The sequence below is a fragment of the Gobio gobio genome (genome assembly GCF_949357685.1).
Source record: "Gobio gobio genome assembly, chromosome: 16".
In the NCBI taxonomy this organism is placed as follows: Eukaryota; Metazoa; Chordata; class Actinopteri; order Cypriniformes; family Gobionidae; genus Gobio; species Gobio gobio.
Window position 1 is genome coordinate 24,893,447 of NC_137109.1, and position 10,617 is coordinate 24,904,063.

The 10,617-nt window shown below is 38.9% G+C and overlaps 1 protein-coding gene across 2 annotated transcripts; it reads left to right on the forward strand.

Annotated features, from left to right (window-relative positions):
- The first annotated feature begins 722 nt into the window (after nucleotides 1-722).
- LOC307139538 (ganglioside GM2 activator-like) lies at nucleotides 723-7,533 on the forward strand. 2 transcript variants are annotated; one of them, XM_079838534.1, is made up of 4 exons: nucleotides 723-1,057; nucleotides 1,142-1,294; nucleotides 1,506-1,667; nucleotides 6,913-7,533. In XM_079838534.1, the coding sequence occupies exons 1-4, from the start codon at nucleotides 956-958 to the stop codon at nucleotides 6,997-6,999; spliced, it is 504 nt and encodes a 167-aa protein (XP_079694660.1). In that variant the 5' UTR covers nucleotides 723-955; the 3' UTR covers nucleotides 7,000-7,533. The 2 variants fall into 2 exon arrangements, with proteins under 2 accessions (XP_079694660.1, XP_079694659.1); XM_079838533.1 differs by lacking the exon at nucleotides 6,913-7,533 and adding an exon at nucleotides 1,766-2,273 and having other exon boundaries at nucleotides 775-1,057.
- Nucleotides 7,534-10,617: the final 3,084 nt, after the last annotated feature.

Sequence of the window (10,617 nt, forward strand, 5' to 3'; positions counted from 1 at the left end):
ATCAGACATCAGAGGAGACGTGACCGTGTGTGTGTGTGTGAGTTTCTGTGTGTGTGTGTGTGTGTGTGTGTGTGTGTGTGTGTGTGTGGGGAGATCAGACATCAGAGGAGACGTGACCGTGTGTGTGTGTGTGTGTGTGTGTGTGTGTGTGAGTTTCTGTGTGTGTGTGTGTGTGGGGAGATCAGACATCAGAGGAGACGTGACCGTGTGTGTGTGTGTGTGTGTAAAATTAGGTAGAAAGTAAGGTAGAACAGTTAGCCTATGTGTATTAGTATGTAGATACAATGGGTTATCCCACCGGTCACTATTGTTGCCGATGACATGTTTGAGTTCTATGACCACATTAAACAAAGTTGAGTAATTGCAAATGCATATATCAATACTAGACGCCTTAAACAAGATGTGTACCAAAAATCTATGTCCTATCTTTATGTTAACATACTTTAACAGCCTTTTCTTTGGGAGCTTTCCTGCTGCCATCCTCTTCTCTTGGCACAAACAGGAAGTAAACAGCTCTGGTCATGTGACAATTTACAGTAAACATGCGACACTGCACATATTTCATTGAGACCCTTTATTATTTCAATATCTGCTGGAAATGCATTGATAGATCATTCAGTAACATTTTTATAGCCTTAGAAATGAAACATTTTTTTACGGTCACTATTGTGACCGGTGGGATTAAATGGGTTAAAGTGTTGTCATGGTGTGACTCGGCCTGTAGAGGTCGCTGTATAATTGTGTTTATAAATACTGTCCAAAAAGAATCACGGTGACGGCAAAGCATATTTCTTTAACATGACACACTCACGCGACACACTTTCTAAACTGTGTCTGTGATATGGAATAATCTCGTTAATGTGCAGTGTTTGACTAGGCTATCGTATTTTTAACTTATAGTAAATACTACTTAGATAATTAACTAAATATTAAAGGTGACAATAAACCTTGCGAAATGAAAAACTGCATTTCCGTGTTTATCGCTTCGTTCGCTGCCAACTGTTTGTTGCTGGAAGCCTCGAGCCAAATGCATAGTAGAAGCTTTGCTTTTAAGAAGGTGATAATGTGAGATTGAAATCAGACCGTTTTGATGCTATTTTAGTTTTCTTGTATTGTCATTTTGCAACTGTGTTATTGTAAGTTTAAGAACTTTTCTTGGGACAACTGTGGAAAGCCAGATGCCCCCATATATGTGAAGACTCTACATGTGTATCCAAACCCAATTCCTTCACCAGGATATGTACTGGCACCTGCATCAGCCACCACATCAATAGACCTGCTCTCTCCTTTGCCTGTAAGTCATCTTGAACCATTCAGTGTTATTTTGGTATCATCGAGATGCTAGTTCCCATAGCTTGCTTTAACAAACTCTTGATGTCACAAATGTTTTATGTATCTTGTGACTATCATAAGAGACTGTAAACCTTTATTACCACAATTCAGGAGCTGAACACCGTGCCCTGTATCTTCATAAGATCGTTTGAATGTCATTTTATTTGTTTCAGGTGAACTTGACGCTGGAAAAAGAAGTTGCTGGTTCGTGGGTAAAAATACCTTGTGTTGATGACCTAGGAAGTTGTTATTACCCTGATGCCTGTGACCGGTTGGTCCAGGTCTTCATGACATTTTCAGGAGGACTCTGTCCTAACGGGTGCCCGCTTAAAGCTGTGAGTGTTGTCTGATTCACTGAACATCTAGGTTCACAGCAAACTTTTATGTATTGTTTGATATGTCTTTAAAGTTAACATATATCTCATTGTTTTAGGGTGACTACGTTTGGCCATCGTCTGGTACCTACATTCCAAATTTTTCACTCTCTGACAGACTGACCAATTTCAGATTACAAATCGTTTTAGGGAACTCTGAAAAAGAACTGGGATGCCTTAAAGTCAACTTCTCAGTGGCATCAGTACTACGGTACCAACACAATGAAATGTAGTAGCTATCCTACAACATTCAAAATCTTCAATAATGAACATACACGTTAACAAGCAATCTACATCTCATGAATTTGAGATGTTTTTAATTGATAACTGCTATAACATTTTCAGATCAGCTTACTTTAAACATTTGGAAATGTAAGAATTTATGCCAACTCAAACATCACAAACACAGCTCTTACAGTTGCTGCTGTGGGTCATGAGTAAGCAATTGAGTAGACTGTGTAGAGCGAACATGAGCATCTCGCTTTTAATAAACCCATCCAACGCATCTTCACTGGGGGTGCATTTTTTGACATGATTGAGGGTGTATAAATAAACATTTTAAACTTGTACATTTGTCTTAGCTTGTTGCATCTCAATGCCCCGTTCGCTTTGACGTGTTCATGATCCATTTAATCTTTGAAGGTCTAAATGCCGCAAATTTTGGCTTGCACTCCTGTACCCAAGGCTGAATGAAAAATTAACTAATCTCTGACACCATGCTTGCCTCATCTTAAATATATCTTATATTCATTCATTAGGCCTGCGTAGGACCAGTAATATTTGCAAATTGCAACTTAAACTTATAATGTTGGCACACTCAGGCCTACACTATCTGTTGCAAATGAGCCATTCTAAGAGATAGTTCACAAAATAAACTACTGGCAGAGACTACTTGCAAGGTGAGAGAATAGTTTTTTGACAGGTTTGAAAACCCCTGGAATAAGGAATAGTCAAAATGTATAATTATTATGTAGTTGTCTTTATTGTCTGTATGCCAGTATTGATTGCAAAATCTGCACCTCTTCCGTGGCTAATATTAATGTCATATCCTTACTCCGTGAAGTCAAGCAGCAAAAGTCAAGAGACAATGTGCAAATACTACTGGCTCATTTTCGGGTGAACTAAATATGCAAGACTAGTCTTACATGCCACTGTTTATAACACAGGATGTTCATCTATTGCTGGGCCACTTTAAAAAAAATTGGGGGCATAAATTAAGAGTATACCCACTTCTCCAGGCACCACTACACCACTGGGTGAAGGTATAACATCACTTTGTAGGCCAAAACGTGGAAGAGAGTTAGCATTTTAGCACTTCCAGTTCCAACATCCTGAAGTCAATGGGTTTTTTGTATGGGGTTTTTTATCAAATGGCTGAAATAAGGTCTGAAAAAAGGTTTTCAAGGAGTTGTCAGAAGCTTAGTGGTTGTGATGTTGAAATTGAGTGACTGGACTTCCCGTTTATAGCTTACCTTTAGCTTTTTACTTCTGGCGACGGCATTTTAGGATTCAAAATTCATAAAAGTTGTGCTCATCTGTGACAATTATCTTGATGGACAAAACGTGTAAGTATCATAACCTTTGGTTGATCACAGAGCTTGTTTTTTGAGATACTCCAAAAGCCTATGGAAAGCTCCTATGGGGTTTTTTGTCGAGGGAACCAGTGCAATGCTACTGCCGGTTGGCCTACAAAGTGACGTCATATCTGCACCACTATTCACACTGCAGTGATCACCACTTGGCTAAACACCCCTGGCTCTGCCTACTACAATAGCCACATCCCAAACTCTCGCTATACGTTGAGCTGGAAAGAGATTGACCAATCAGAGTGGACCGCTCTCAATGTTTTGATGGTGGCTGGGATGATCAGTGGTTAGGTTACACATAAGCTATGGGGAATATAAACACATGAATGGCATAAATGAATAATAAAATGGGTTAAGAGAATATATTTTGACATAAAAATAAATTGTTCTTCTTAATAAACATTCAGATCAGTAACAGTTGTTATTAGTTTGTATGGTAACACTTTACAATAAGGTTCATTTGTTAACATGAACTAATAATGAACTGCACTTCTTAAGCATTTATTAATCTTTGTCAATGTTCATTTCAACATTTACTAATGCATTATTAAAATCTTGTTAATATTAGTTAATGCACTGTGAACTAATATGAACACGCCACAAACAACTGTATTTTTATTAACTAACATTAACAAAGATTAACTAATGCTGAACAGAGGTGTTGTTCATGTTAACTAATGCATTAACTAACGTTAACTAATACTACCTTATTGTAAAGTGTTACCGTTCGTATTATATTTTCACAGTGAGTCTGTGATGCTATGCTAGTTTATTTATTTATTACTTTAAGGCCCAGTTTCACAGACAGGGCTTACACTAAACCAGGATTAGGACTTAGTTCAATTAGGACATTAAGTAGCTTTTATAAACGACAACGTGTCTTAGAAAAAAACATTACTGGTGTGCATCTTGACAAAACAACGGCAGTGACATATTTTAAGATATACCAGTGCATGCTTCTTTCAGTTAAAACAGCTCAAACATGCATTTTAGTCTGGGACTAGTCTTAAGCCTTGTCTGTGAAACCGGGGGTAAAAGTCTGGTTTAACCCCAATTTTATTTAAACATATTTCCCCTGCACCATAGCTCTCAAATCTCATCCGCAAAAGTCATGTCAGTGATGCAAAATGTCAATCTCACATTTGCACGTCACATATGTAACCAAAACTTTAAATATATGCAAATACTAATGAGATTTGAAAGCTGCAGTCTGTGTCTATCATGTGCTATGAAAAACTGCAGACTGACTCTGACTTAAAGGTTTAGTTGACTTTAAAATGTAAATTAGCTCATGATTTACTCACCCACAAGCTATAGGTGTATAAGACAAACACAATCGGAATTATATTAATAAATATCCTGACACTTCCAAGCTTTATAATGGCAGTGACGGGGTCCATTGAGTTTGAAGCTCAAAAATTCTGCGTCCATCTATCATAAACATACTCCACACGGCTCCAGGGGGTTAATAAAGGCCTTCTGAAGTAAAGCGATGTGTTTGTTTAAGAAAAATACCCATATTTAAAACTTTATAACATTAAATATCTAGCTTCCACCAGACTGCCTTCCGTATTCAAATTACGGACAAAACGTAACTGACGTGGCACATGATGTAGGACGTAGCGTAAGTGTTTTGAACGGCAAGAGTCGTTACAATTTCTGCCTAATTTGAATACGGAAGGCAGTCTGGTGGAAGCATTGCTTTGCTTCAGAAGGCCTTTATTGATCGTTCTGAATCCAATCTGGATGTAATCTGACAAAAACGTGATTTTCTCAGCTTTTTGTTGAAAATGTTGCTTTTTTTTAATGAAACTTACTCATATTTATGTGTTGATAAAAGCTAGAATAAAACTTTTTTATTTATTTATTTAAAAGCAGAGGGTCTGCTTTTTCTTTTGATATATTGCATGATATTCAGATATTCATACAACAGGCGGTGGCTGGCAACTTAAAAAAAAAAACGCTGGCGGGGAAAGAGTTAAAGTGAACTAATCCTTTAAAGGGATAGGTCACCCAAAAATGAAAATTAGCCCATGATTTACTCACCCTTAAGTCAGGTGTATATGACATTCTTCTTTCAGACGAATAAAATCAGAGTTATATTAAAAAAGTCCTGGCTCTTCCAAGCTTTATAATGGCAGTGACTGTTGCTCTGTTTTTGAAGTCCATAAAAACTGCATCTGTCCGTCAAATAACGTGCTCCATGTGGCTCTGCGGGGTTAATAAAGGTCTACTGAAGCGAATCGATGCATTTGTATAAGAAAAATATCCATATTTAAAACTTTATAACGTAAAGTTCCAGCCAATCGCCTTCCATGGAAAAGTGTTGAAAATGCCTTCTCGCAATTCAAGATAAGTACGCGACGTCTGACGAGCGTACCTGGTAACCAAGCCTACAGCACTCCTCTCAGAAACTGAAGCCCCCGCGCCTCGATCGCCCCCAGGTGGCTGGTCCCAGTATAGCTCATAAACCCCACCTCTCCATGTATTACAATGGACGCGAGACAAACTAAAAAATTTAATTACACTTCAAATAATTGTTTCCTTAAGATGGTTTCTGTCATTTTAGGCAGTTTTTATCACAATGATTTTATTTCGAGTGTTAGTTTTTTAAATAAGTTTAGCTTTAGTTATTAGATGCTATAAAAACGGGGGGTGTGATGTTAGGATTGACAGCTGAGATTGACGGCTTCTCTGAGTGAAGTTTTCACTGTTTATTTCACACCAACATAATGAATTGTTCTGCATCTGTGAGAGTGTGGGCGGGCTTTTGATAATCGCGCCTCTACTTCCTGCTCTCTAATGCGCAACTCCGGTCCCGAGATCACTACTGCGCAGACTCGGTCCCAAATCTGCGCAAGATGTCAGCGCCGTGTGCGGGCCTCCGAAAGCTTCAACTCTCGTCAGTGGAAGTCAATGAAGTCGCGTCGTCCATATTTTTTTACAGTCTATGCTGGTGGCAACGTAAGCCAGTTTTGAACGGCAGAGGCACTTTCAACACTTTTGCCATAAATTGAATACAGAAGGTGAATAAAGTTTCGGCCGAAACTTTACTTTATAAAAAGCTGGACTATTGTACAGATTTGTGCCCCCATTTGCAGTCTAGATTTTTTTATTGATGCTATAGTAGCCAAAAATCAGAGCCAGTCTGGCATTTTAGGCATTAGATATTTTATAGCATATCACACAGTGTATGATGGGCACAGCCTCTCAGACAATTAGCTTGATTCCATCTAGTCTGACAATATCAAACATGTCTGATATTTTGAACTAATTTTAAAACGCATCGTGTTAATTTGTCGTGTGTTTCCTAGCAACAAGGTGCATATTTCTGTGTGATATATTTCGCTTAGTGTCTGATGACCATTTCTCTGTAACTATTTACAAAGTCAGCAATAGGATGTACCAATAGTTGTGTAGTGTTTTCCAGCTTCTTTTTTGGTAACTAGACTGCAAATCAGGGCAAAAGTTGTGTAAAGTTCCAGCCTTTAGTAAGGGTAATGAAAAGCATTTCATTATGCTGATATATACATTTCTTACCAGGATATGTTCATAGGGTCAAAACATCACCTAGGTTTGTTCTACTCCTGTAAACATTGTTTGAATTCCTGATTTTCCAGGCAGTCTTTCAAGAGTTGTACAGCCCTCAATCCAGATGTCCAGGTGGAATACCAACCAAAGCAGATTTCCACCGTGAGCAAGACTAGCCATGTTCTTCATTTTTAATCATCGCTAAACCCAGATGTACCATCACTTGTAAAAATTCCCTGACGTGTGAAATGTGATGATTATTAAAATGCACAACAACTCTCAGCCGTATGCGATCACCATAGTGTATTGTTTTGCATATCAAAGTTTTACGGTTTTAATTAAACCTAATTTGATAGTTCCCTCTCAGTAGGACTTCTAGGTTTTATTTCGCCCTCTGGAAAAGGTTTTCCGAGGCCTTGAGGCTTACACCATGCCTGGGGTCGGAGGGGGAGCAATGGAAAGAATGTTATCTCCTGGCTGAGTGAGAGGCTGTGTCTGTTTTTTTGTTTTTTTTTAAAGAGCTTTGTGGCACATACTTCTTCTGGCTGGCACACTACATGTGTTTACCATGCAAAAAACATTAAAAGCAGAGAATTATATGTGAACTTGAACAATGAACTTAATGTACTGAAATGTTCAACATATTGTTTTAAGGTAATCCATTTCGTCACAAAATACAAATAAAAAGACATTTTCCAAAAATTATGAGCATTGAGGAAATAGGCTTGATTTATTGTTCTCCCTTAAAACCCTGACCTCATATGTGTGATAAGCCTGTTAACTTTGGCAAATCCCATGTTAAATCCAAAAATACAGTTTTATGCGATTGCTGTGTTTTTGTTCCTGTAGATAACTGGAGACCTGACCTATACCAGATGACTCACTTTATTATTGTCACCACTAAGCTGCCGAGACCCTTGCAGCTGCCTGTCAATGGAAAGTTTGTCAGGACGCACACTTCTCAGCAGCAACTGCTCTATCGCTTTTATGACAGATTAGAGACCTTACTATAAATAGACAGTGCTTCGACAAAAAGGAAAGTCTCAAATTACCCAGATGATCCAAAGTCGATGTATGGTATTAGCGCTTAATATATGCCAAACAAGAGGCCAGAAATAGATGCATCTCTGACACTCTACTGTATACACCATATATAGAGCAGTGATCAGCTGGTTTATATTTTGTCCACTGAACATTTAACAACAGTTTGTGTTATGATTGGCGGTGACAGATTGGTAGAAAGGTTTAAATAACCATCCGTCTCTCTTTCTAAATGTACACGTAAAGTTTAACTCATTCATCATTAAAATGACATCGGTGATGAAATCACAACTGGCTGCCAGTATAAACCTTGTTATGTTTACATTTAGCATGTGCATCCACATACCTCACCACCGACTATGGATCACTGCTGTTTTGACAGTTTCTCTAAACAGAATTCCTCTAAAGCAGCGGAGTGACAATATGGCCACTTCAAGTACAGTACAACTGCAAATTCTCTCTGTTGACCTGTGAGCCTCACATTTGTACTCCTCAGTTAAACCTGCTGCATAATGTGGCCATTTTACTGTCCGAATTCATTTTAATTTGGAGAGAGATGACCAATATTATGCTTAGAGAATGAAACATCCAATGCATTTTTACACTTTCAATATTTTCTAGCTGGCCAGACAGTAACTATCTGCCTGTAAGGCCTATAGCCTGTAATTAACCCTCAAACTTAAAGATTTTTAAAGTGTTAATTTGTATGCGTAGGCTATTTGTATACTTCCCATAAAAATGTAACTGTTTTTAAGTCTGATTCAAATAAAAGGGGAAGTGAACTATCCCTTTAATATTTATTTAATAAACAACATAATTATAAGACGTAATTTAACTTTATTATTTAGGGAATTATTATTAACAAGAACAAAATCCTTAAAGTCGGCATGAAACAGAAGTAGTGATAGTCGTTTCTTCACTATTGTGATGTTGGACGGGAGTATTATTGGGAGTGGGCGGGGCTTAATTGTGTCCATTGGTAAAAGAGTGGTGCAGATATGACGTCACGTTGTAGGCCAACCGGCAGTTAGCATCGCACTGGTTCCCTCAAGAAAAACCCAATAGGATCTTTCCATAGTCTTTTGGATTATCGCAAAAAAAACAACAAGCTCTGTAATCAACCAAAGATTATGATACTTACACGTTTTGTCCATCAAGATAATTTTCACAGATGAACCATAGACTGTAAAAAAAAATATGGACATAGTGTCCGTGACGTCACCCATAGGATTCTGAAGAGCCGTTTTGAAGCGCAAAGTAGGGTCGAGCTGGCCGTTGCCATCTTGTCAGCGCGTCACTCCCGGATAATAGAAAATGGGCAAAGAGGCGGGACACGGGTGGAGCTGAGGTGACGCGATGACTAACAGACAGCAGATAAATGGCTCATCCACCTGTCACTCAAAGTGGCCACGCCCTTAATTATGCAGGACTTTAAAGCTTTATATAATGTAAACGAATGAGTTATAAAAAAATTGACCCCCCTCACAGTTGTCATGAAGGGCAAAATTAGATATATAGACCAAAACCACAATTTGTACCAGGCTGTAAATGTGTCTTTCTGCTGTAAAGTTGGGCATTTTAACATGGGGCTCAATGAGATTATGCTCCCTTCTGGAGCCTTTCCCTAGCGGCCAGTCGAGGAATTGCAGTTTAAGTCACTTCCGTATTGGCTTCAAGAGAAACTGCAGGAGGTTGCCGCTTGAGATGAACACAACTTTTATGAATTTTGAAGCCTAAATGCAGTCGCCAGAAGTAAAAGGCTAAAGGTAGGCTATAAACGAACTACACCAGTCGCTCGATTTTAACGTCACCACCTCTAAGCTTCTGACAACTCTTTCAGTTTTTATCTAAAAACATTTTCCCAGAAAGTGTTGAGTTAGAATAGTTTAGAAGTAGCCTGACGTCGTCAATTCTAATCAGAATATGAGTCGGATACTGCTCCGTTGGGCTGTGATTATGTGGCGTGTTTCAACCGAACCAGGAAAGACCTCAATTGGATAGACCTACAACCAATCAGAGCAACGGAGCGACGCATAACGTTAGTTGTCAAAGGTCAACAGAACTCAACTGCACTGTGTTGCCAAGTCCGCGGGTTGAAGCGACCCCAATTATGTGATATACAGACCCAGGAATGCGAATTTTAGCAGGCAGCCCTGCCAAAATAACACATATTTTACCCCCCAAATCCCCGGAAAGCTATTGGGCTTGTTTTTGGCTAGTTTTGAGTAACGTTAGCAACTGGGCGGGTTTTGTTGTAAAAACTTGGCAACCCTGTCTGCACGCACGCTGGAATAAGTAGCCTAACGTTAGAAGAAAAAGATGAGTGTAAACGATCTTTGCCGGTGTTGTAAAAAAAATAATTTAAGGATACACAGAGTAGCCTACTTACCAACACGATCATCATTTCTGAGAGAAATAGTAAAGGTGAATGCATATACAAACAAGTTCTCCGTTTAGGATTAGAACAAATTCAACCCAAGCGCCTTTGATGACGTGGATGATTGCGTTACTGTTTATCATCTGTCCATCATCGTCTAATGCCCGCCCCCTGACAATTTCATTGGTCCGAACAGTTTCTGTTCGGGCATAATTACTTCTCTACGGATCAAGTCCAGACCGAACTGCCCGAGTTAAAATGTTGTGGGCGGGGCTAAGCTCGGCTGGCATCCAGGCTAGTTTAGAAGAGCACAATTATGAGCATAATGTGGTCGCAAAAGCGGACATTTACCTGTTCAGCATGATGACGTTTATCT

Coding starts and splice junctions, on each gene's coding strand:
- LOC307139538 (XM_079838533.1), top strand. CDS start 956: ATGAAAAACTGCATTTCCGTGTTTATCGCTTCGTTCGCTGCCAACTGT. Junction 1,058..1,141: donor GAAGCTTTGCTTTTAAGAAG/GTGATAATGTGA, acceptor TGTTATTGTAAG/TTTAAGAACTTTTCTTGGGA. Junction 1,668..1,765: donor ACGGGTGCCCGCTTAAAGCT/GTGAGTGTTGTC, acceptor TCATTGTTTTAG/GGTGACTACGTTTGGCCATC.